Source organism: Protobothrops mucrosquamatus, unplaced genomic scaffold (assembly GCF_001527695.2).
Source record: "Protobothrops mucrosquamatus isolate PMUCROS unplaced genomic scaffold, P.Mucros_1.0 scaffold_18, whole genome shotgun sequence".
NCBI classification, from domain to species: Eukaryota; Metazoa; Chordata; class Lepidosauria; order Squamata; family Viperidae; genus Protobothrops; species Protobothrops mucrosquamatus.
Genome location: NW_015386094.1, coordinates 525,104 through 552,862, shown reverse-complemented (window position 1 = coordinate 552,862; position 27,759 = coordinate 525,104). Strand labels below are relative to the sequence as shown.

Here is a 27,759-nt window from a genome sequence, read left to right as displayed (position 1 = left end):
AATTAAATGAATAATTTTTATTAATACGGAAGAGATGGATTGTTTAAGTTTAGAGTTTGGAGTTAGAGATATTAATATTTGTTTACTTATATCTGAACATTAGCCTAGGTGTGGTTTGGGAAGTCCGGGGGGATGGGATATAACATTGTGTAATACCTGTGATGTCTTTTTTTTTTATGATGAAAACAATAAAAATTTTATATTGGAAAAAAAAAAAAAATTTAAAAAAAGGTGCCAGAACTCATACATGTCATACAACCCTCCTTGCCTACCCTACAAGGTTCCATCCAAAAAAGGTGCCGGAACTCCGTTCTGGGTGTTCTATGACAAAAAAAGCCCTGCCAATTTATATATACACAATAGTATGATAATGCTGGAGTAAAATTAAGATTTTGGATGAATTTGAGGCAACCTGGCCCAAACTGACTGGTACTGACCTCAGCATTAGTATGGATAACCTAGGCTATATCTTCTTTATCTTATTATGAATCTTTATGTGGAAGCTTTGATTGAATGAAGCTACGGTGGATGATATTACTTTATATCTATCTGGCAGAAGAATGACATATGGAAAATTATGATTTGGAATGGAAGAAGCAGAAAAGATAGAATTTAAGTGAAATAAAAGAAAAGATGAAACAAAACTGAGATCATCACATGCTCCTTTAGGTGACTGGCTATGAAAAAAAATGTTTAAAAAGGAATTTTGTTGAATATTCTCCTAAATTGTAGTGCATCAGATTTCATTTCTTCTTTTATCATTTTTGAGATTGTGTTTTGTAGGTTGATTTGAATGTTTTAAGATTTTTCTAAAACATAAATTAAATCACAACACAGAAGAGTAAGGGGCACATATATATATATTGGCACTGTGTGATAAATTCTCTGGTTTTCAAGAAAAAAGGTATGAAATTCTCAACAGTACAACTTACATCTGACAATGTTTCTGGTATGTTCTGGACATCTGAAGTGGAATAAGCAGTTTTTTGCTTTGACTTTTGTTTCATGATTAAGAAGTTTCCATCTGCATTCTTCAGGTTAGCTTTTAGAAATACATTATGAAAACAAAAGCCAGAATAAAACAGGAATAAATGTCACACAGCGTAAGTGCAGAGGCCTATTAGGAAAAAACAAGGCTGAGCTTGCCTTAAAGAGGGCATCTTTACATGACCTTGGCATCAATCTGGAATGCTTAAATGGATTGTCCAAACAATATACTTAAATGGCTTTAGAGAAATCAGGTATTTACTCTAGATCAGCGGTTCTCAACCTATGGGTCGCGACCATTTGGGGTCGATCGACCATTTGGGGTCGATCGACCATTTGGGGTCGATCGACCATTTCATGGGGGTCGCCAAGCCAGGCTGCCCGCCATTTGTTTCCCCTTTTCTGGCAGGTGCCTTACCTCCCTTGGGCTGGGCCAGCTGGTGGTCGGCCTGCTCCGTCTCTGCCGCTTGCCAGCTACGCCTCGGCCGGCGAGGGGGCGGAACCACGCATGCGTGGCGCTCCCGGGCAGGGAAAGTCCTCGACTTACGACCGGTTTAGTCCTCGACTTACGACCGGTTGGGGGTCACGGCATTAAAAAAGTTGAGAACCACTGCTCTAGATGGACATTATGGAAAATGAAATCCTATATTTGAAGCTCATAAGTTGGAGAAAGTTGTTCTACAATTAGAAAAGGTATTATTGAAATTAGGGAACATTATAAATGTTAATGCTAGTTACATATCCAAGAGAACTTGGTGTTTCGTTGTATGTATCTGAAAGGATTATGTTACACATTGAGAAGATTTTATCAGCATTGTTTAAAAAATACTATCACACATCAAAAGAAGTGCTGATGTCAGATGATACGTAGAATTAAAAAGTGAAAATTTTATAACAGGAAATGTAAATGAGATGGCACTTTATTTCAACCACAACCTCCAAATTATATAAAATTTGAATATATTTCTCATACAGCAAACTACTCTTTTCCCAGATACCAACACCAACATTGGCGTAGGCTTAATAAAAGAAAGACAAACGTTATATGAAACAGGAGTGGAAGAAATGAGTTAAAAATTGGGGAAGATAGGTAGGTAAGTAGGTAGAAAACAGAGAAGGGGAAGGAGAGGGGAGAGAGGAGTGAGAGGGGGAGAGAGAAATTTAAAATTTAGAATCCTTAAGTATAAAATAATGGTCTTAGTACAGTGGTGGCGAACCTATGGCACGCGTGCCAGAGGTGGCACTCGGAGCCCTCTCTGTGGGCACACGTGCCGTTGTCCCAGCCCCGCCTTCCCCCGCAACCCCCTCCTCACCAGCAGCCTGCCCGAAGAGGCTCCCCCAAGCATGACCCACGTGGAGCAGCGCAGCCAAGCACATGGCAGCTGGACAGCAGGGGCAAGACTCCGTCCTCGCGCCCCATGACGTGCAGATGCTGCAAGGTGTGGGCAGAGGGCATGGCCGCCATGGTGCTGCAAAGCTGCCTGGGCAATCTGTGGTGAGTGGCCCTGCAGGTGGGTGGAGCAGGGGGTGGAGTGGGGGGCAGAATGGGGGCGGGCCAGGGGCAGGCCAGTTTTTGGGCACTCGGTCTTTAAAAGATTCGCCATCACTGTCTTAGTACATTGCAATCTATATTTATACTTCATGGTAAACTATTGCTTTGTGGCTTGGTGCTCAAACTGTGATTTCATTACTGGGGTCACATAGTTTTTCCTTTTTTTAACCAAATCAGTTTTGCACATAAAGACTAGAAGTGCAGTCAGAACTTTGCTGGGCTTTGCTTCTTGCTTTGCACAAACTCCTATGATAGGTGCCTTTTAAAAATTAAATTGTATGGCATATTATTTATTTCTTGCCCAAACCTAATCCCAAAAAGCAATTCACTTCCTTTGGGATTTGGGAGCTTGTACAAATTCATTTATTATTTTAGGAACTGCAAAGCTTGAGAATCTCCTGCTTAATGTATTATGTGAACCCAGCTACCCTGGTTAGAAAAATATTATTTAAGTTTTAGCGCAGAGGTTCTTAATCTGGGGTTCATGGATCCTCTTGGGGTCTATAAGCAGATTTCAGGGGAGTCACAAATTCAGATGGGGAAAAAATTGCAACTTGATTTTCACTAATTTATTTTAAGCATTTAAATACGTTTTCTGAAAAGGGGTCCATAGTTTTACCAGATTCTTAAAGTGGTCCATGATCCAAAAAGGTTAAGAACCCTTGACTGAGTGGATTACGTGATCCCAGGCAACTGTGATTTATTGCATAGATGTTCGTTAAGTAAACTGTCGCTGACAATGATTAAAAAGCCAGCCACAGATTCCCAGTTGAAAACTTACTAAATAAATATCTATATAAATAAAAATGTAAATGTTCGTTTGTTCAAAATCTTAAATCTCCAAAAGTTCTTCACCGATTGCTTTGAAATTTTGACACAACGTTGCATTTGCACAACGTTGCGTGTGTTTTTTTTATACCTACTATTATATGGATGTCACACCTGTGACAGGTAAAAACATGCTTTTTTTGAAAAACAGCGCCATCTGTTGGACGTAAAAGCAACACACTTTTCCATTTAACCAGACTGAGCCACAGCAACGCGTGGCCGGGTACAGCTAGTAATGAATAAGTCTTTTAGATCACTTGCCTTACATTTCAGATAACTTGGAGCACTAGATGGCCTTACAGCAGGTTTGCCAGAATAATTATTCCTAGAGAAGTGTGTTGATAACTCAGACCTTGAAGCACTAGAAATATCACAGCTGTAAAATACAAGATTGGCTTAACATAAATATCCTGCAACACTTCAAGAATTTTTTTTAATAATTTGTGAATGTTTAGGGTGGGTTTATACACACATGCATAGAATTACGGTACTTTCTAAAGTGATCACAGGGCTCTGTAAATAAATATTTATTTATTATTTATTATATTAGAAACTGAAGGAGCACAGATAGTGCTCTCTCCTCCTCTTTGCCTCCCCCCCAAACTACAATTCTGTGAGGAAGGTTGGATGCAGAAAGTATGAGTGACCCAAAGTCATCAGGTGAGCTTTCTTGGCTAAGGTTGTTCTGTGTGGATGAATACCTCAAGATTCTTTCTCCTACTTTTGCAATGGACTGCTTACACCGTCCATTATTGTACAGCACTGGCTTATATTGTACTGGTTCCTCGGTGAAATCTGTCTGTGTTTACAAACACATCAAATCTGTCAGCTTTCCAGGCCTGCCAACTCCAATCAACCCAAGTTCTCAAAGATCTGCACCGACTTATCTTCAGGACACATTCAGAGTACTGATACTGCCTGAGACTAGATCAACTACTACAGAACTTGCCTGATGAACTAACTCAGTAGAGAAGGGGGGGGTTTGGGCCCAGAAGATAGGATGAGTCATTTTCATTACTTAAGCTCCCTAACTGTGGGAGATGCTCCCTGAATAGATGTGCCTGGGACCTCATCCCAGAACTTAGGAAGATGGTGAAAAACATCATTGCTTCCAAATTCTTAATTGTTAATATACTTCTATCAGATTTAAACGTAATAATATTTAATTTAATTGTAATATTTAATTTATATTAATGTCATTTTAAACAAACAAATAAATAAATAAATAAATAAATGTTTTAATCATGGAAAGCTGTTGATTGTTGAAGAAAGAGGCAGATAGGGTTCACCTTTAATCAATCAATCAATCAATCAATCAATCAATAACTCTGGTTGGTTTCATCTTTTTTTGTTTGTATTACTGAAGAAGGGCTGCCAAGCCATCAAGTTAGTGTTTCCCTGATAAGGAGAAAGGCTAAAGCAGGTGTTTTCAAACTTGGCCCTTTTATGACTTGTGGACTTCAACTCCCAGAATTCCTCAGCCAGGCACACTGGCTGAGGAATTCTGGGAGTTGGTCCACAAGTCATAAAAGGGCCAAGTTTGAAGACCTCTGGGCTAAAGCATGAGTTCGGTCCAATGAGGAAACAGCCATAAATTGTTTTTTCCTTTACCAAAAAACCTCCTAACTTCACAGTGACTTCAATTTTTTTTCTACTTAGTAAATCTACACCCCATTTTTCTGCACTGCTTGAGCAATATATTGCAAAAATATATCCACTCAGCTCTCCAGTACAGGTAATCCTCAACTTATGACCACAATTGAGCCCAATTTTTTTTTTGCTAAGCAAGGTAAAAGCTATGTGAGCTTTGCCTCATTTTATAACCTTTTTTGCCACAGTCGTTAAAGTGAATCATGCAGATGTTAAGTAAATCTGGCTTCCCATATTGATTTTGCTTGTGGGAAGTCAGCTGGGAAGATTACAAATGATCACGTGACCCCAAGACAGTGCAACTGTATTAAATACATCCCAGTTGCCTACTCTCAAATTTTGAACACGTAACCATGGAATTGCTGCTGTGAAAAAACAGTCGTCACTTTTTTCTGTGGTGTTGTAACTTCAAACAGTCACTAAATGATCCTGGAAATGCCGAAAAGTAAATTGCTCTTTACAATACTGTGAAATTCTTGTCAGATCCTAGGCTTTGGGTTCCCCAGCAGGTCTCTCAAGGAGAAACAACTTTGCAGTTACCTTCATAAGAGCCATTCAGATGTTACATTTTATTTACATGTGACCAAAAATATGCACATACTACAAACTGAATAAGTGCATGAGAGGTATGTGCAGAAGCAGTTTGGTTTATATCACTGTTTCATGGAGTGGTAATAAAAGAATCTTTATTTCTTCTTCAGCAGGGTTGAGTGAAGTGATGATTCTTGGTTCCTTTTATTCAGCGATGCTGATGGTAGTAAAGCTGAAAATATGCAGTGGAATTATGGAATTACCCTAAACCAGGGGTCTTCAAACTTGGCCCTTTTATGACTTGTGGACTTCAACTCCCAGAATTCCTCAGCCAGTGTGCCTGGCTGAGGAATTCTGGGAGTTGAAGTCCACAAGTTATAAAAGGGCCAAGTTTGAAGATCCCTGCCCTAAGCTGTATAAATGTGTGTGTAGGTTGGAAAAGTGGGTGCCTTGCAGATGTTTAGGGCATCCCTTTACACCCTTTAAACTCTGGAAATTTTTCCATAAAACCTTCCACTACTTTTGAAATGTGGCTCTTGACATGCCATTCAACACTCATTGTGATCTTGACAGAAGTGGACAATACGTGGCAAAACTGAAATACCTGCTCAGATCAGACCAAAGAAGTCTCACCTTTCAGGCAGCACAGCTGAATTCTGCTTCTTTTCTGTAATGTATGAATTATGTATAGATGGAATTGCTGGAATATTTGATTTCTTAGTTGTAGGGTCATAAAACAATTTAAAATCAAATGTCAGTGGAGTTCTCTGATAGGGTTTTAATTGTAGTTTCCCAAGATTCTGACACTGGTTTAAAAAAACAACAACACATATATGGAAATTATTAGTATCTAGCTTGTAAACTACTCACTTTTCACTACTATGTAAAGCACCAGGATAGTTTTTAAATATACTAATATTTACACAGCTACAGTAAATCCTTTTTAAATAGCCCTATCAGGAAAAAGGCAGCCTGGCATTCAAAAGGTTCATTTTGGGATGATATCCAAAAGCATAAAGACATACAAATGAAGGTAACATTTTAGAGAACACACAGGTGAACAGCAAATTCAGATCATCCAAAGTTGAAATTGCATTCCAATCAGAATGGGGCAAAAGATTCATCCTCTGCTCTGCATTCCCAAATATTCCAGAACAGATTTTGTCGGATGGATGAAGAGCGACAAGGGATGAAGACAGGAGTGTCCACAGGGTGTGATGAAAAAAATCAAGATGGTGGCCATGACAGTCTGACTGAAACTCTATCCATTTTCTATGTGATGCACATAAAACAGTGTTTCAGTTGCACAACAGTAGTAGCCACCATTTTGGCGTTTTTGACCTCTTGGATCCCAGGGAGGAGGAGACTCGCTCCTTTCAGTTCTGCTGATAGAAGCGGTGCCATTGTTCAAATGGGAAACCACTTATAAAACATTAATTGTCCTCAGTAAATATGAAAAGTACTTTTATGCTTCACTCCGCATTTTATTTGTGCACAGGAAGTTCGAATCAGTTCTTAGAATCCTAATGAATCCAAGTTCCTGTGGTTTTCTTGAAGCTCATAGGAAAAAACATAGTGTATGTTCTAAAAACTGAATAACAACCATTTCTGCTGTATATTATCTCAACATTTACCTCAATCATGTCATATTTGCTCAGTTTTTTCTTCTCATATCGCTTCAATACATCTAGTTTTACTAGTACTCTCTGAGCCATATTTACTTTTCATTTTCTATAGAGAGGTCAGTCCTTTAATTCTGAAAAAAAAACAGATAAAACTCAGAATATTGAATAAGAATCTGATGTGCTAAGGAACAAAAACATTCCCCCTTTAGGGATTATTTTATGAAGCTGATCTAGTTGATGCCCGAACCATGAAACTATGTAAGCAAAGTTGCTAAACTATGCAATCAAAGTTTAACAGAAGGATTTTAGCTAAAAGGATGTCACTTCTTTAAAAAACAGAAGTCACTGGACATGCAGAATGTATCTTTTACTTCTTCAATCAGAAGGCATAGGCCAGATTCTGACTCTTAATTGTCATTTACTGTCCTCTTACCTGAGAGTGGATACTGTCAGATAATTAAGTCTTATTGAATGAGTTCCTTTATAAGCAAATTACCGGCATATGCCTTTCTCCACATAAAATGTTAAAAGGAGACTAGGATCAGGCAACTCCTGTCATTAAACAACATTTTATGGATGTGAGTGCCAAACTGATCTAGGCAGAGCTTCTACACTACCGATGGAGCAGTGCATAAGGGACCTTCTAAAACCTGATTCGTGCCTCACAATTGCCTTTCCCCTGGCAATTGAAGCACCCTCCCTTCAGTGGGGCTGGGGGAGAAATATTAAAACAATCCCTTATCCAGAACAGCAGTGCCCCTGTCAGGATGGAGAGACAGGAGCAGCACGTGCCTACTTGCTAAGAATTTTATAACTCTGTCTGAAGTTTCTCTATTGGTGGGCTTCCCAGATAATTTCTGCACATCTTTCTTATGCTCAGGCAACAGCTCCATCATAAAGTAATCTAGGTACATTTGGGGGGGGGGGGGCATGTAAGATCAGGAAGACGTTGGTTCCTCCAAAATATCAACAATACTTCCCCCCCCCAGACAGTTTTTTGTTCCTTTCCTCCTAAGCATCCTTGTAATAACTTTTGTGGAATAGTTATGTTTTTCTTACACGCATGCTTTCGTATTGGGTCAGGACTTTTAGAATCACTTTTTAATGAACTGATAGTCTCTGTTGTATGCATTGCTTGGAATATTTTATATGGTAATTTTTAGTGCTTCAGGTTTTACCCAGATTGTATCCATTTTGGCTTCATCTGGGATTAAGCTCCCAACTATATATTCTTATAGCTCTGAATTTATACCATTATACTACTTACTATACTACCCCCAAATAGTATAAAGATTCAACTATACCCTGACTCCACCCATTCTATCATGTGACATTTTTAAAAAAGTGTGGTGTTCTATGTTGGTTGTGGATCATAATAAAGTTTAAGTTTCAACAAACTAAGATGTATATGTTGTCTCCATTGCACCTTAACATGCGTTCTCTTAACCAGCATTTCATTAAGACATTTCATCTATCTCAGTGATGGTGAACTTTTTAGACACCGAGTGCCCAAAAACCGCCCGCCCCCGCCCCACCCACTCCACCCCTGCCTGCCTCACCCACTCCACCCCCACCCTGCCCGCCCGCAGGGCCACCTACCACCTCCATGGCCCGCCGCAGCAGCATCTGCACACGACAGGGCGCAAGGGTAGAGTCTTGCCCCTGCTGCCTGGCTGCCATGTCATTGGCTGCGCTGCTCTGCGCAGGCCGCACCCAGGGGCAACTCTTCTCCAGGGGGGCTGCTGGTGAGGAGGGGCCATAGGGGGAGGCAGGGTGGGGCAACGGCGCATGTGCCCACAGAGAGGGCTCTGAGTGTTGCCTCTGGCACGCGTGCCATAGGTTCGCCACCACTGATCTATCTTATCAAAAATCACCCAATGTAAAGTATGGCTAGACCAGTCCAAACTACAGCTCCTTCAATCAATTCTAGCACTCAGAGAAGCCTAAGAAGCAACTTGATCCAAAGGGCTCCCACGTTCTTTCTTTGTAACAAACATCCTGGGACCCTCATCCTCAAGATAGGATCCCAGGTTCAACATCTGTCTGTATCAGCTAGGATACAATTCTTGTTTAACTTTTCATCTGGTCTATTTTCGTTATCTCTGCTACAAGAGACAGGACCTTCATCTGCATCCTAATGTATCTCCAAACTGAAAGTCTTCAGACTGCATGCTATAAATAATACATTTCTTTTCGATTAGAAGAAAATATTATGGAATGATGTGTCCGTGCTATCTGAATTGTGACATCCCAAATTTCAGAACTATATTTTCGCAAGATCAGAACAACAACACTGGTACTATCACGTATGTCTTCCCATAAACAATTATGTGCTTACATCCTAATGATTGCAGAGATCATTTTGAAAGCAAATTGTATTTTTCTGTAACTGTTCCTAGAAACATCACATATAGCACATCCCAGATAATGATCTCGCACACAGTATATCACATATTTTGCTTGATTTACTGGCTTATTGTATAGTTTAGACCAGTGATGGTGAACCTATGGCACGGGTACCAGAGGCGGCACTCGGAGCCCTCTCTGTGGGCACATGTGCTGTTGCCCCAGCCTTGCCTCCCCCCGTGACCCCCTCCTCTCCAGCAACCCCCCTGAAGGAGAGTTGCCCCTGAGCGTGGCCCACCCGAAGCAGCGCAGCCAAGGACATGACAGCCAGGCAGCATAGACAAGACTCTGCCATCATACCCCATCATGCACAGTTGATGCTGCAGGGTGCGGGCAGAGGGTGTGACCGCCATAGTGCTGCTGGGCTGCCTGGGCGATCTGCGGCAGGCCCTGGAGGCGGTGAGTGGTCCTGAAGGCAGGCGGGGCAGGAGATGGGGGGGTGGAGCAGAGGCGGGGCCAGTTTTTGGGCACTTGGTCTCTAAAAGGTTCGCCATCACTGGTTTAGACAGTTGCAGAATCCAGCATAGATATAGTTAATATTGTGCAAGAAGAAAACTGTGTACAGTTCAAAGCACTAATATCACATTAGGCTAAATAAAGATTTTATTAGGATAAATACAGGTAGTCCTCGACTTACACTTAGTGACTGTTCAAAGTTACAATGGCACTGAAAAAAATGACATGACCATTTTTCACATGATTATGACCATTCATCATCCCCATGGTCACATGATTTTCCTTTTGCTGCTTGACAGCTGTCTCATATTTATGACAATTGCACTATCCCAGGGTCATGTGTTCACCTTTTGAGAAGCAAAATCAATGGGGAAACTAGGTTCATTTAACAATCGTGTTACTAATTCAACAACTGATTTGATTCACTTAAGAAGTGTAGCAAGAAAAGTCGTAAAACGGGGCAAAACTCACATAACAAATTTCTCATTTAGCAACATAAATTTGGTCTTAATTGTGGTCGTAAGTTGAGGACTACCTGTAATGAATGATTATTCTTTATTCAAATATTTGATTGCCTTAATTGTGAGAATATGGCAAAATGGCTCATTATAACATGGCGACATTATTGCGTGACAATTTACCAGTATAATGCACCACTGTTTTTCACCATGAGGGGGTCTATCTTCATCTTCCAGTGTTATACTGCATGTATTTACTGTACCTTCATATTCAAAAGAAAAGAGATTGGCAAGTACCAAATTTCAAGCCACAAGAAGCAACACGGAGATTTTTCAATACCTACATCATTAGACAGTAGAAAGATTTCAAGAAAGATTTTTTTCTCCAGTCATTGTTCAGGGTTATGAGATTTGCAATGCAGATAATCCACTGATTCCAGTTTTAGATATATTTCTGAAAAGCAAAGATGATTAAAAACTATTTAATCATACGTACAATAGCAGGTGTACCATGTCCTGTGAAACAGCCTAGAAACAGCCTTCCAGAAACTCAAGCTGTTCTGAACTATAAGTTTGGGAAGGCTAAAATGTCAAGGATTTGCTCTTGAAAGCAAGTTAAAGAGTTAGAAAAGAAAGAACTTGAAGCAAATTGGAGGAGAGATGTGTGACAGACTCACCAGAGAATCTTTAATCTGTAATTCATCTGCTTCTGTGACATAGCTTTAGGTGTTCTCTGAAGGTCACAGTCTGATAGAACCTCATTACTTTTATTGTGTCATCATTATTGTCTAAAACTATGGTGACTAGCTTACTATAATTTGCCAGTCTTAAGACTGCCTTGCTAGAATTTTCCAGTGTCGTGAGGAGACCATGCATTAAGGGATCATCTTTGTGACATAGGTTGGGCACATGTCTATGCAAGCAAGAAAAAAAGTTAATGAGATGAAATTTTAATTTGTTATAATTTATTGAGGTATGAGTATAAATAGAATGTCAGAGAAGAGGAAAAAGCTTATTTAACAGGAAGTGGTCACCAGTAGGGGTGTTTTGTTCAATTCTCAGTGGGGGAAAAATATAGCCTTTAGTTGTAAACCTGAGCAGAGGTTTGGGCTAGACCAGTGGTGGCGAACCTATGGTACGGGTGCCAGAGGCGGCACTCAGACCCCTCTCTGTGGGCACGCGCACCGTCACTCCAGTCCTAGGCCTTCAGCTGGGTTTTATAAAACCTTTTCGCTTTAGGCCTCCGCTGCCGTGTACAAAAAAAAAGGTTCAATCAATCAGTTAATTTCAACTTCTTGCGGGAAAAAAAAGATCTTGCAAAGTTGGAATTGATTGATTGAACTTTTTAGTCCCACCCAGTCTGCTGTTACCACCGCAGCCACGCCCACCCAAAGGGCCACACCCACCCAATGGGCCATGCCCACCCGGCACCCGACGATGCATAAGTGGGTTTTGGGTTGCAGTTTGGGCACTCGGTCTCTAAAAGGTTCGCCATCACTGGGCTAGACTAGAAGATCTCCAAGGTCCCTTCCAACTCTGTTATTCTGTATCAAGCAAGCTTGAGCATACACATGCACAGAATTATGCTCATATAAAAAATATCTCTATATCTCCTCACACGTGATAAAAGTTCAAAGGCATATGCATCTAATACCATAATGGTAAAATATAAGAGTACTTCTTGTTACGTACCATTTATAGCTCACATAAGTATTACATGTTTTGATAATCAATTTTTTCTTTTCAGCTCCCCATTTCACAATCACAATTATGCTTCTGCTATTCTCTTTATGTGTCAGCTCTTCAAGGAAACTGAATCCACAAGTTTAAAGACTGGAACTATGTTTAATGATACAAGCTATGGTGAAAGAATCCTGAAAGCCTGGCTGTGGTTTCCTTCCTGCTCTCTTATGTCTCAGGGAAGCCATTCTAGCTTCCTCCCAAAGTTTTCTTTGTTCCCTGAGCATGTTTTTGTATATGTTGTTGTAACCCTTTCTGCGTAATTTTTCCAAGGTAACCTCTGAGACTATATTATGGAGTAGATTTTGCCTCATTGACTGTATTTTCTAATAGCAATAACATTTCGACTTATATACTGCTTCACAGTGCTTTACAGCCCTCTCTAAGCAGTTTACAGAGTCAGCATGTTGCCTCCAACAATCTGGATCCTCATTTTACTGACCATGGAAGGATGGAAGGCTGAGTCAACCTTGAGCAGGTGAGAATCGAACTGCTGAACTGCTGGCAGCCGGCAGTCAGCAGAAGCAGCTTGCAGTGCTGCATTCTAACCACTGCACCACCACAGCTCATTGGGTAATAGGCCACATGTATTCCACACAGATCTGGCCTGCAAATGTGCACGATTGTTCTCCATGTGGATCAGTTATTGCCGCTTGGCCCATGTTTAGGCTAAAACATGCATGTTTGATTTCAGGCATGGAGCAAAACTTACATGTTCCACTGAGCTGTTTTGGAGAGGAGCAGGAAAAAAATCCAAGGACATTGGCAATGGCAGGAGTAAGCAGAGACAGGAAAAGAAAATGCTGGAGAGATTGGAGAACAAACTGGCAGAGAAGAATGAGAAAGAGGTAAAAAGCACACCAGCTTGCTGACTCTATAAGAATCTTCTAGATCAATATTTCCTAACCTTGGGCACTTGAAGACCTGTGGACTTCAACTCCCAGAATTCCCCAACCAGCATTGTTGGCTGGGGAACTCTGGGAGGTGAGGTCCACACATCTTCAAGTGCCCAAGGTTGGAAAACATTGCTCTAGATTTTGGGCAAAACCTGGAATAACCAAAATATACTAGAATTTGGTTTGGCTGAACTGTATCCCACCTGCATGGTAGAATTTTTAGAATATCGTGTGTTTATTTCAGTTTTGAAAGAAAATATATTTTTCATGTTACGCACAGGTCTAATTTCCTTCCTTCCTTCCTTCCTACTTACCTATCTACCTACCTACCTACTTACCTGGCTGAAGATAATTTTAACCTGGAATTTCATAGACTGAGTTCAGCATTTTAAGAACTACAATTAGGTCTCACTTTTGTGCATTATAAATCCTGCCACCAACCAAATCTTAAACCAGTGATGGTGAACCTTTTAGAGACCGAGTGCCCAAACTGCAACCCAAAACCCACTAATGCATCGTCGGGTGCTGGGTGGGTGTGGCCCATTGGGTGGGCGTGGCTGTGGTGGTAACAGCAGACTGGGTGGGACTAAAAAGTTCAATCAATCAATTCCAACTTTGCAAGATCTTTTTTTCCCCGCAAGAAGTTTAAATTGACTGATTGATTGAACCTCTTTTTTTTGTACATGGCAGTGGAGGCCTAAAGTGAAAAGGGTTTATAAAACCCAGCTGAAGGCCTAGGACTGGGCGACGGTGCGCGTGCCCACAGAGAGGGCTCTGAGTGCCGTTTCTGGCACCCGTGCCATAGGTTCACCACCACTGTCTTAAACACTCAAAAATGGGTTAATTCATTCCCTCTTGAACTTAACAAGTTCTTTTAAGTCAAAACAACCATCCAGCCTCAGAAAATAAATCAATAAAGCATGGACTCACTATCACCATGACACCCTACGATCCTTTGAGAAATTCTATGTAACTCTGAAGTATATAAAACAACTTCTTATATACCCATAAAATATCACATGGCAGTGTTTCCACACTAAGCATTTACTGTGGAGTTGCTGTTCCTCTTGTGTATGCAAATTTGTCATGTCCAGTATTTTTTTTCCGACTCTTAAGATATCAACAGAAGTGCTCTGAAGTTAATGTTCCACATTCCATAGAATATAGCACAGCTTTTAATGGCTTTGCTGTTCCTCAAGATGCAAAAGAAAAATAATGATATACTTATTTAAAATATTTAAAGTCACAGAACTGTTTTTATATATAACAACTAAAGTGAGACTATTATATGCTCAAAAATAGAAAGGCTTGACCTAACCCACAACAGAGGAATGATTGATGAAGATGATGGAACTTGCAGAGGTGACTAAATTAACCTCTTCGAGAGAAAAAAAAATCTACATTTATGTTTGACTAGAAAATCTTCTATAGCTCTTTTGTATGAAGCAAAAAGATGGTTCTGATGATTAGAAAAAAAAGTTAGATAACAAAAAAGTGAGGTGGGTTTTTTTTTTCTATAATCACAGAGTAAGAGAGAACTTTGTAAATGTACTTACTTTTGCTGCAAAGGAAATAGCTTATGCTTTCTATTTTTTCTTTTAGATTCTTTCTATACATTTGCTTATATTTTTTCCTTTCTTTACTGCTTCTGCTCTGTTAGTTTATGTTCATTTTTATGTGTTTTGTAATATACATACATACTATGCAAAAAGCTGGCCTTTCTTATTGCTGTTTGGAAGTAGCCTTGACAATAGTTTTGTGCCAATGTTAGCTATTTTGCTGCTAACAAAAAGTACAAAGAAAAAGATACTATATAGTAATTCTGATCAAACAAATTGACCAAATCCTTGTTTTCAAGTTCTCAGAAATGAATTTTTAGCTCTGTACTATAAATACAGAACTAACTTTATTCAGAGTGAACTGATAGGATCTGGAGGGCAAGGGAGGAGTGGGGAGAAAGCAGTAGACCTTTGAGAATTGTGGGTTTCCCCACAGAGTGACTCACAAAATGAACATTTCTTAAGCAAGAAACACTAAAGTCTTAAAAAGTTCTTACTCAAGTAGGTCATGACTAAGAAGCTGCTTTTTTCTCCTCTGTTTCTATTGGTGCCTCTAGCAGTGAATTCTAAAGGACATGCAGTAAGAAATAAGACTTTCATTCGGCACCTGTTTAGTAGTGAAATCAAGTTCAAACACAGAAATGAGACACGTGGCCGGATGAAGAAAAAGGTAAAAATATGTTCAAATAATTGATGCAATGAAGCTATGAGTTCTTCTTTGAGAGAGAGAGAGAGAGAGAGAGAGAGAGAGAGAGAGAGAGAGAGAGAGAGAGAGAGAGAGAGAGAAATGAGGGGTGAAGGTTTAATTTACATTAAGTTAATGTAAGTCTTCTGTTTTCCACATTTAACTAGTGTATTGCTTTTTTCCAAAATACAGGTTTGGTTTGGTTCATTTAATCTTTTGTGTTGAAAATATTTTTATGAAGCATTTTGAGCAGATACTGCCCGATTACAAGCTTTTCCTTCCTAGTTTAACTGAGTTGATTCTCTAGCAAATGTGCATGGCATGCAAATGTACCTAGATGCAAACTCTACTTTTTCAGATTGCAGATACAGCTGAATCTATTTGAATTGTGCCAGTTCTTGGACCTTATGTTATACTACTCAATATAAATGAAGTATATTTATAATAAAATTGATTTTATTCCTATATATATTAAGAACTAGAATAAATACAACCAGGTTTAAACTGTTTCTTCCCAGTAAATACAAGAGTAAAAAAAGGATTTTATATATTGAGCTATAAAAGAAAAGTCAATATCTATAGCAGTCAATCCCTTCCCTCTTTCCCCTTTCCCTTTTCCTTTCCTTTCCTTTCGGAGTCACTGTTGACCCTTAGCAATTTCTGGGAGAAGTCACTGCAGTTTTATTGGCATGGTTTTTCAGAAATGGTTGACATTGCCTTCTTCCTGAATCTGAGAGAGAGTGGCTAGCCCAAGGTCACCTACCTGGCTTTATACCTAAGGCAAAACCAGAACTCATGGTCTCCCAGTTTCTAACCTGGCTCCTTAACCATTATACCGGACTGGCTCTCTCTTTTCTACCTAGTGTTAGTATATAGTTTAATTGTTTTTACGATGAACAAGTCCATTGCCATTAGCATTACTACAATGCTGAGAGGAGAAGGAAGATATAGTTTTGCTGCACTGTATTGTAGTGATATGAAATTTATGTCTTTGTCATAAAAAGCAATTGTTATCATGGAAAAATCTGCTAAGAAATCAACTAAAGGGAACAGATCCTTATCTAAATCCTAGTTGCTCTCATCTTCTAACATGAAGTAAATGCTACTGAGTCAGTTGCCAAAAGTGATACATTTAGGAGATTGCCAGTGATATTTGTTTTCCAAAATGGAAAGCTGAAAAAATAATCCTGAATATTGATAAAAAGAAAGCTAAAGGGGGAAGTCAAAGCATTCAGATCTCTCAAGAAATATTAAACTAATAGACCTTCAGCTGCTAGAGTCTAACATACAGAAATGGAAAGATATCATGTTCAGGAATTCTTCAGCATGATTTCCAAGCCAAGTGAACAAATGAATTAGAGAAAATGGTTCCTTCAGAAAAAGGAAATCTTGGTCCCTTCCAACATTATTATTATTATTATTATTATTATTATTATTATTATTATTATTATTATTATTATTATTATTGTTGTTGTTGTTGTTGTTGTTGTTGTTGTTGTTGTTGTTGTTGTTAACAAAAGAACTCAAATCCTTTCCTCCCTAGAAATTTACAATATAAGTAAAGCAGCCTGGCAACTCCAACTTTACTCCTTGTTTAGGTGACATTGACCTTCTTATCTCTGTGATTTAAATAATCTTTATCCCACTCTTTTGTGTATCACCAAGCACGCAATCCTTTCTCCTTAAATTGTAACAGCTCTAGGATAATACAACAAAAATGAAGTAATCTTCACCTGTTTGGGGGAGTAGTATTCATGTGATCAGCTCAGGTTTGATTTTCATTGCAAATTTCCCTCCCTAGATCCCTGGGAAGATCTAGGAAGGCAATTTCAAATATATGCTCATCTTCTATGACAAAATGTCTAACATAGTAATGAGAACACAGTGCACGGCAGGGCAAGGATTGGGATCCATTAAGATTGGCTCGTAAGCAAGTACACAAAAAATGTAAGGAGAAATGCAAAAATGATAATAATTAAAGTTATTTAGCTATCTAGCCATTAATGGGGGATGGGGTTCCAGCACGTTTAACAAAAACGTATTAAAAGAGAATAAGAAAATCGCAAAGAAGCTGAACTCTTTGCCTTGGTCTTCACTGCAGAAAATGTTGGACGGTGCTTAAACTTTTGCCAAGAAGATAAACCATGTGGATGATTATCCCGAAAACAGATTCATTCTATTTGATAAAAGGGGGGGGGACAAATCTATTGGGTCCAGATAATATCAAGCTATAAACTTGCTTCAATTATTCCAATGTGAAAAGGAGTCAATGTTCTAATCAAAAGACGAAGCAACTTCCAAAGATTGGTTTTGTACCAGTAGACTGTAAAGCAGCCATTCTAACAAGGTCTTTAAAATTAGACTTTGGCAGGGAAGGGAGAGGATCTTGCAATTTACATTCAGTTTTGCTGTATACCTTTTTGGATAAATTAAGAAAAATCATAAAGATAAAATTATTGAGGATAGATACAGGTAGCCCTCGACTTATAAAAGTTTATTTAGTGACCTTTCGAAGTTACAACAGCACTGAAAAAAAGTAATGACCACTTTTCACCCTCATGACCGTTGCAGCATCCTCATGGTCACATGATCAAAATTCGGACATTTGGCAATTGACTCATATTTATGATGGTTGCAGTGTCCTGGGGTCAAGCGATCATCTTTTGTGACCTTCTGTCAAGCAAAATCAGGGCGGAACCAAATTCACTTAATAACCGTGTTACTGACTTATCAACTGCAGTGATTCATTTAACAACTGGGGCAAAAAAGGTCATAAAATGGAGCAAAACTCAATTAACAAATGTTTTGCTTAACAACAGAAATGTTGGGCTCAGTTGAGGTCGTAAGTCGAGGACTACCTGTATGAGGTTTTGCTGAAGGGAAACCCAGTATTTGCCACCACATCAGGTTAGGTTGGGGACAACAGGTTCAAATGTTCTCTAAACTATGAGGTATTCTGAGTCATTTGGGGCCAGTCACAATTTTTTATCGAATGTATCTAAAGATGTTAGTGATATAAGATTAGAGGGCAAGAAGTAAAGTCATATTTTGTTCTTGGAAAGAAAAAGGTGAAGAAAAATGAAATAAATACGAAAAGTATCATCTTACCAATAAAAGAGAATATTTGTAGTTCAGAATTGAAATGAGGGACATTGGTGCTCTCTGAGCTTAGTTGTTGTTTTTTTTTACAGATATTTCAGTTCCCAAACTAGGTAATATCATCAATGCATTGTTTGGGTAATGAAATATCTGCAAGAAAACAACCAAGCTCAGAAAGTACCAGTGACCCTTCAGAATCATCTTAGGCTTATAAAATAAACATCTATCAAAAATCAGTAAACATATTGGCAAAAGTAAAATTTTAAGTTTGTTTTCCTTCAAAGAGATATTAACAAAAGTTGCTGTCTGATAAGCATAGTTTGGGTGGTTATGTGCTCAGGCCAGCCATTTTTGTTCTGATGCTGGTCTTAAAAATTCTGTTTTATGATCCACACTTTCCAGAACAAACCCGTGGCCATATTGGTTCAATATAGGTTCAGATAATCCAAATCAAATATTCTGAGACTTTCAAGAGATTCTGACTTTGAAGAACCTTAACAATTCACTTCTTAATCTTTACAAAAAATTTTTTACCACGTTGAAAAACCAACATTTTAAACACATATGAGTTCTTACAGTAAGAAGGAAAAAACAGAAAGAAACCCTACTACAATCGTCGAAACATTCTAGACATTTAGTTGGACCCTTTAACGGATTAAAAGATCGGAACGGATCTTTGAGAATTAGAGTATCGTAAAAACTATGAATAGAATTTTATAAAAAAATATCCGCTTAACTTAAAATAGTAATATCTTTCTATAGCTGCTGACAAGCAGAATAAAATGTTTGAAACAATATTTGCTGTCCTTAAAAGTTGTTCAAAAATATCTTAGTAGTAAAACCAACACTGTAGTACTGATTTTTTGTTAAGGAGAAATATGGGAAGCTAAATAGAGAGTTTAAAAAAGAATGAAGAAATGTATTTCCAAAGCTAAATTTGTCTTCCCCATTCAACAATTTGGTAGCATTATGTTAAATATTTTTTAAAGCAATATTGCTAGAGAAAATCATATTGTTGTTTTTTCTTTTAGACAATGTCTTTTGACAAAGGTCCAACTTCTTCCAGATCATGGGAATATCTAAAGTATTGTTGGTTTTAAACTTACTTTTCTGTAAGATCCCCCAAAGCCTTCTTTCTCATCGGTGCTTACCTAAAGGGCCAGGTAAGTATTATATCCTGTAGGAATTGGGAGAAATTAAATGCAGGTAGTCTCAATTTATAACCACAACTGAGCCCATTTTACGACCTTGCTTGCCCAGAGTTATTAAGTCAATCACTGCAGTTATTAAGTCAGTAACATGGTTGTTAAGTCAATCTGGCTTTCCCTCCCCTGACTTTGCTTGCAGAAGGTCACAAGAGATGATCACATAACCATGGGACACTGCAACCATCATAAATATGAACCAATCACCAAGCATTCAAATTTTGATCACATGACTATTGGGATGTTGCAACAATTGTAAGTTGAAAAACTGTTGTAAGTCACTTTTTCCGTGCCATTCATTGAAGTTTCTCAGTTATTTGTTTACCAATATTCAGTTCCTGATGGATATTAGCCCACCCCTCTCTCCCTCTTAATCATCCCTCAGGATTGTGGGATAATTTGCAGACTTATATTACACCGAACGTCTCTGCTCCTAAATCGAATGTTCGTTTATTTTAGTTATGGTTTCATTTGCATTTATTTATACTTGTAGGTTTACATTTAACTATTAAATAGTGATGAATTTGATGGGGTTCTGTAGCAAAACCATAGATGGGTAAGGATGAGTTGGAAGTATCCCTTGTGCTACACAAAGAATAAATTATGGTATCAAGAGGGTGTGACTGAGCTGAAGATTCAATCCAGCTAACAAGAATTCTTGATTAGAATCATCTTTTGTATTGGAACTAGGCTTAATTTGATAATCAGATGAACTTAAGGAGGCATGAATTTTAATTTTTCAAAAACAATATGTCTTCTTGGCTAAATGTCAAGAGGCACCAAATTAGTAATATCAAAGCATCTTATTCTCACATGCTTCACTTAACAGAAAATTTTTAAAAATCATGTATTCAGAGAGAAGCAATCTAATATCCTTTAGAGCAGAGGTCCCCAACCTTTTGGGCACCAGGGACCGATTACGTGGAGAGAAGCTTTTCTGCGGACCGGAGGGGTCGTGGTTTTGTGTGCTGCCTGTGTCCCACAGATGGGGCTTTGCTTGTTTGTGCAGCCCGGTTGCTGGCATGCCACAGCCCGGTATTGATCCATGGACTGGGGGTTGGAGACCCCTGCTTTAGAGGTTTTTGGCTACAGTTCTATCAGTCCAAATTGGTGTGACCAATTAAAAAGGTTTATTGGAATTTTTATGGGTACATACATCTGGCTAAAGAAAACTATGATTTCTTTCTTCCTCTTTTGGAATCAACTCTAGTTATATGACAAACCACACATTCGTCTTCAAAATTGCTATGGGTTTTTGCCTTTCTGCTTATGAAATATTCAAAACAAGCAGAAGTTCATTATTATATTTAAACTTGGCACTATTTTAGGCAGGAGTATGAAAATAAATTGCAGATTGTTGTAAGAAAAGCATAGTTTAGTAGTAAAGTGTATGCTTTACAGCACGAAGTCAGTCTTTATCGCCTTTAAATACAGCTGTGTGCTCTTTGCGCATGCCCAGCGAGGTTAGGCTACCCAAAACATGGAGAATTTACCTCTAATGAATTGCTAAAGTATTCCATAGTAATCCTCCCTCCCCATGTTCCTCTTCTTCTTTTCAGGTGTCATAAAGTGTTCTGGGCATGTATGGATAGAACCAGCGCCAATCATTGAAATGGGCCATAATGTTTCTATAAATTGTCATTGCATGGAAAACAACTGTCAGAAAGGGGTACTGTCTCTGAGCTTAAATAACGCCAATGTCGAGGACACACTCCTGTCCGTTATAAATCAAACTACAGTTCAGCTCAACCTTCAGAATTATAATGAGCCGTTTTCTATAGTTTCATGTTATTTCAAAAGTTCTGGAAGCCGACTGATATGTGGAACACAGTTTTGCATGGGATGTAAGTATCATGGCTATGCAGCATGAACTATGCAGTTCTAGAACATCTTAATTAATTTGGGATAATCAAATAGATTTAAAGGTAAGCTTTTGAGGTGATACATGGTTGTTGTTGTTTTAAAAAAACGTTCATTTTCATGAGAGCTTGTAGCTTGGTTTGTAGTCTTAGCATTATCTAAACTAAGGGAACGAGCTGTGTGGAACAAAAAGAATGGGACTTAATTCTGAGTAAATATGCACATTTTGCATTCTTAATTACACCTACTTTGAAGTAAACATCTTCAATGTCGGTAAGACATAAACACCAATTTAAAACCTGCATAGTCCAAATAACTTACATTGTATGCTTCCAGGCAGGCATGTTAAGGACTCCAGGTTTATTTTTAAAAAAATTATAAACAAGCATTGCCAACAATAATTTTGGCCCAAGTAGCTAATTTTACAATAGGTAGAAATGGCACTGACAGCAGTTTCACATTAATTGGGACTGATTGTATATATCTTCTAGATATAAACATTGGAGAAGTAGTGGGAAATCCTAATTAAAGATAGTTAAGACAAATAGTTAAGAGTCAGAAAGAGAATTCTCCACTTTTATTTGAAATCCAACACACAATGTCCCAATTCAGTCATGAAGCTGATGAAAAACGACCGAGCTTATAGCCATTTCCTTGTGGATCATTTATAGTGTTTTATTGCATCATCAAACTATTACTATGCCAATAGTAGAATCATGGGGACATCCTTTATATTGTCAGAACGATAGGGCGGGGTGACACTCAATACTGGAAACCAGTTACTAGGAAATGTTTTTTTGACACTTTCTGAAGAGACCAGTATTGATACAATTTCAGAGACTAAATAACAAAAAATGTTAGCTCCAAAGCAACTAAATGTTTTTATGACAATGAATTGCTAGACAAGAAAATATTTTGTGACAAATACAAAGCATTGTAAAATCACTTAGACCAGGGGTAGACAACCTTGGCTCTTTTATGATTCGTGGACTTCAACTCCCAGAATTCCTGAGCCAGCATAGCTGGCTTTTAGAGACCGAGTGCCCAAAGTGCAACCCAAAACCCACTTATTTATCACCGGGTGCCAGGTGGGCATGGCCCACTGGGTGGGCCTAGCTGTGGTGGTCATGACAGATTGGGTGGGTGTGGCCAAGGTGGGCGTGATCACCTTGATGTTGCTCATGGGGAGGGATGCCTGTGGGGGCCGAGCAGGGTTGGGGGAGATCCAGGGGGTCTCTGGCAGGTGGGGTGCTGGGCAGGAGGCTCATCTTGCGGGGTGAGGCGAGGCAGGGCGGGGATGCCATTGTCACAGGGCAAGGTGAGGCAGGGGCCGGGGCGGCTGCTGCCTGACACCATCGGCCCCTGCACACAGAGGCCAGAGAGCGCATGGGTGCTGGGATGCATTCGGCCATGTGGGACCTCAGCGAGTTAGTGGGCGGCTGGTTGAAGAGGGACGGTTGCCATCTCCGGGGCATGGCACGCATGCCCACAGAGAGGGCTCTGAGTGCCGCCTCTGGCAAGCGTGCCATAGGTTCGCCACCACTGATTTAGACTATCAATTATATTTACAGAGGACAATTGAAGGTCTCCAAATGAATCTCATTCAAATTGAAGCAAATGTGCCTATAGGCACATCTTCTTAGAGGAAAAGGGGACTTGAAGCCACTTTGAATAAATTCATTTTAAATGCAAAGGAGACAGCGAGGAAATGTTTATTCAATAGAGAGTTGTAATTACATATTTTTCTGGGTATGTTTTTCAATCAGCATAATCTTACAAACTCTGTGATTTGTAGATTTGCCTGACAAACCAGCCAATTTAACCTGCATTAAACCTGAGCAATCAAATAATGTGGTCTGCACCTGGAACCCAGGGAAGACAACACACTTAAACACTAGCTACATTCTGTATGCGAAAAGGTAAGAAAAGCCTTTATCCCGAGCCAGACCTTTTATATCAAGGATCAACAACCTTTAGAGATGACTGGTATGATCACACAATTTTGTACAATGTTGTGGGTGCTCCAAAATAAAAAATATCTGAAGTTTCACTAGAGCAGTGGTTTTCAACCTGTGGGTCGGGACCCCATTTGGGGTCGATCGACCATTTCACGGGGGTCGCCAAGCAAAGCTGTCTGCCATTTTTTTTGTCCGCCATTTTTTTCCCCTTTTCCGGCGGGTGCCTTACCTCCCTTGGGCTGGGCCAGCTGGTGGTCGACCTGCTCCGTCTCTGCCGCTTGCCAGCTACGCCTCGGCCGGCACAGGGGGCGGAACCACACATGCGCGGCGCTCCCAGGCAGGGAAAGTCCTTGACTTACGACCGGTTGGGTAGTCCTCGACTTACGACCGGTTTAGTCCTCGACTTACGACCGGTTTAGTCCTCGACTTACGACCGGTTTAGTCCTCGACTTACGACCGGTTTAGTCCTCGACTTACGACCGGTTGGGGTCGCGGCATTAAAAAGGTTGAGAACCACTGCACTAGAGCTTGCATATTCTTGCCTGAGATCCTATGAGATCTCCTGCAAGAAACAGACAATTTGCAAGATTTGGCAAACTCCCAAGATTTTGATCACTTTTCATTTCTTTTTAAAATATAATTTAAAACTTTTTTTACTTTTAAAGCGACTCTTGATAAATAATAAAAACAAGAATGAAATAATACCAAAAATGGGCTCAGACACCCTTCTTTCTGTTTTTAAGGGAAGTTTTGAGATCTTTCACTTCAGTTCGTGTCCTTTTATTTTGAATTACTTACTTAATTAGCTTCTTATTAGATCTTAAAACGTTTTTATTTTCAATTGTCAGCTGCCTAAGTGAACTTTGGATAAAAAAGTGCTCGCTCTCTCTCTCTCTCTCTCTCTCTCTCTCTCCTTCCCTCCCTCCACAAACACACAGGGATACTCACACACACATACACACACATGTAATACTAATAATAATGATCTTCTTCTGAACATTTTAGAATACAAATCTAATTAAAACATAGATAGTCGGAATACTATTTAAAGTGTGTGGTTTCAGTTATCAATTTTTTTCATTCATTTCTGGATGGTTTTTTGAGATAGTTTAAAAAAAAAAGCATTGATGTTCAGTGGATATCATCCAGGGATCCTCTGTGCTCTGGAAATTTACATCAATATCTGGTAGGAGAAGCAGCAGCAATTAACAAATTTCATTAGTTTATCTCTCATTTATTGTGATCTAGGTTTTGAGCTTCACCATTCGTGTTAACTATACTGAGGATGAGATGCTTAGTGATTTTTTCCGTAAAGATCAACATCATAATAGAGCACGGGTGTCAAAGTCACTGCGTCACGTGACGTGTCGCGATGTATCGTGACTTTTTTCGCATTGCCAGAGCTGGGGTGGGTGCAACCTCCGTATGATGCAACCGGCCTGCAGGCTGACAGTTTGTCACCCCTGTCATAGACCATCCTCTTGACCAGCAGAGCAGTGGGAAGGAAGGGAATTGTTTAATCACCAGGCATTTTACTATATACCTACCAGCTAGTTGGTTTCTGGGGTAAACATAAGTACAAACATAAATTTATACCAGGAATCGTTGGAAGAGTGGATTGGGATGGAATTTTATGGGCAAAATCAACTGCAGGGATATCATTAAACATACTGTCGCTCCTCCGTTGACAAATGTAGCCAGCAGAGTCCAGTTTTTATTAAAACAAGCAAATAGAACTTAACCAACAGCATGGTTGGGACTTTGTGATATGTATTTGCCTGCCATGTAAAGTCTACTCCTAAAACTAGGTTAACTACAATTTCAAATCAAACTTTTAAAGATATGACGGAATAGTAATTGTGCTGTGGTTTCCCAGCTCAGAGCCACAAACCAAGGTCAAACGTACTAATGCCATACTTCTGATGAGTGAAAAAGAAAAACGTGACCCACTTACATTTTCTGCAAAAAAAGAGGTCACAAAGCCTATTTTTAATTCAAGTTTAAGGCAATAACAAAATAAGTGCCTTTGACTTGATATACAATACACTACTTTTATGCAAGTCTGGCAGAACTCATGAGATACAGCACCTCCCAAGTTTATGGTTTTGTTAATTTCCTGAGAACAAGGCAATGTATTGCAGCAGCCTCTCCCAGTCAGTTGTCTTCACATGTATTTGACTAAGAGTCCTCATCATGGTTGCAATATGGCCACCGGCTAGGCCAGGGGTAGGGAACTCTGGCTCTTTTATGACTCGTGGATTTCAACTCCCAGAATTCCTGAGCCAGGAATTTGAGATTCAATATTTTGAGATTTTGTAGTTTTTGAAGTTTAGTCCTGTCCCATAAAAGTTGCCATCTGGACAAATAAATTGGTTAAAAGGGTCATTATATACAGAACATTAATTCAGTTTTGAGAATCAATATTTTTTAATTCATATTTTCATATTTTTGAAGTTTATTCCTACTGCATGAAAGCTGACATCTGGACAAATAAATTGAATATTTGTATAAAAATAGAAGCCAAAATAAAGGGTATTGCTTAAGTTGAATGGGATTTTCACTGCCTTCTTATGGTTTAAGAAATATGGTGAGAACGAGAGAGATGGAAAGAGCTGGCCTTTTAAAGCAGTATTTGCTTACCTAGAAAGAACATACAAGGAAATGACATCGAAAAGGAGGTGGCTATTCCTTTGATTGACAGTCAGAAAGATTTCCAGTGCTGCCATCTCCTTAATGCTGGCTGTACATAGTCAAGAAGGAAAGAGGTCATCATACACGTCAGATATTCCCATTCCAGCAGAAACTATACTCACTATCTCACTATGTTCTTGCTACTGCTACATTTGAAGGCAGTTCTAGCTTTCACAATGGAGATCTCTCTATATAGTAGAAATTGTAAGGTTGCTTCAGCAGTATCTTTAATTTTATAGTATTCATTCTTTTACCATTCCACCCAGGCTTTATTTTCAGCTTTTCAAGCAGCTCTGAGCCTCTATGTCAGGGGTCTTCAAACTTGGCCCTTTTATGACTTGTGGACTTCAACTCCCAGAATTCCTCAGCCAGGCACGCTGGCTGAGGAATTCTGGGAGTTGAAGTCCACAAGTCATAGAAGGGCCATGTTTGAAGACCCCTGCTCTATGTCCCATATTATCATACCCTCATGATAACTAGGCAGTGAAATTGGAGGAAGGGGGCAAGCTGTCTACTGCCAGCGCTGAAACTTGAGTAGAGCTTCTGAGTGTCTTTTTATTATTACCATTAGTGGCAACTGTTTCTTCAGTCAGCTTCCCTGAATGACAACCAACATTGCATCCTATTCACAAGCTCTTAAAGGGGAAAGGTGGCATGATGGCTTGAAGGAACATGATGTTTCTGAGCTATGATCAGATAAATGCATTTTGTCTGAAGCTCCCAGTTCAGGCTAATTTGATTGTTTATGGCCCTAGCAATTATTATTTGATACACAATAACCTAGATGTGAGAAGCTGAAATTAGCAAGTATCCTAACTTCCTTTCTCCTCAGAGTGCATATTATGCAAACAGCCAGACAAATATATATATTTATGTAATTTAAATTTTGATGAAGGTATTAACAATACCTATTTTCATGGAGTAGCAAGTAAGGGAATTGTTTCACCAAAGTTTAGGAGTCAGGACATTGAGAATATTATATTTTTGCAAACTGCTGTTGATCTTTTGGAGTGAAAACATAGGATGACTCATCATATTCTTTGACTGTTTTAATTTCTAGGTTAATAGAAGTGAGAAAAATTGCAGGGCTTCCAACTGTTTTCTGTGGGTTTGAGAGGTAGAAAAGGTGATAAACAGCAATGTAGAATGATTTTAACTCAAAGGTGACAAAGTAAACAATCCTAATTTGTTTAATCAACTCTCAGGAATATCCCTAAAATAAGTTATTTGCCCCTTTCTACATTTATAATTCTGGTTTGAATTTTAGGCAGAGAAATGAACAGTTGTTTTAAGTTCCATGTATTTCAGCAGGGGGAAAAATATCTTTAGTGGCCAAAGGAAAAAAAAATAATGGAAAAACTATCTGGCAGGATAAGAATTGTGTATCTTTCTGCTATTTTTTTTATTATAGATTGTTCTCTCTTTTTGAACATGGCCTTGGAAATGATCACTTTTGTTGTGCTGACATTTTATAGGACTGTATTGTATTCCAAAGCTAGCTTCCCTTTGAAAGCAGTAGAATTTAAACAAAATTACCAGTGGCTGGATTATGCTTAACATGTGAGGGGGAAAA

The 27,759-nt window shown here is 39.1% G+C and overlaps 1 protein-coding gene across 1 annotated transcript in view; it reads left to right on the top strand.

The window, feature by feature from the left end:
- The first annotated feature begins 15,196 nt into the window (after positions 1-15,196).
- IL23R (interleukin 23 receptor) overlaps positions 15,197-27,759 on the top strand; it is a 39,208-nt gene continuing 26,645 nt past the window's right edge. The window contains exons 1-4 of the mRNA XM_029287038.1: positions 15,197-15,358; positions 19,539-19,635; positions 21,237-21,521; positions 23,333-23,456. Coding sequence (XP_029142871.1) covers positions 15,197-15,358; positions 19,539-19,635; positions 21,237-21,521; positions 23,333-23,456 — 668 coding nt within the window. The remainder of the gene's footprint in view (positions 15,359-19,538; positions 19,636-21,236; positions 21,522-23,332; positions 23,457-27,759) is intronic.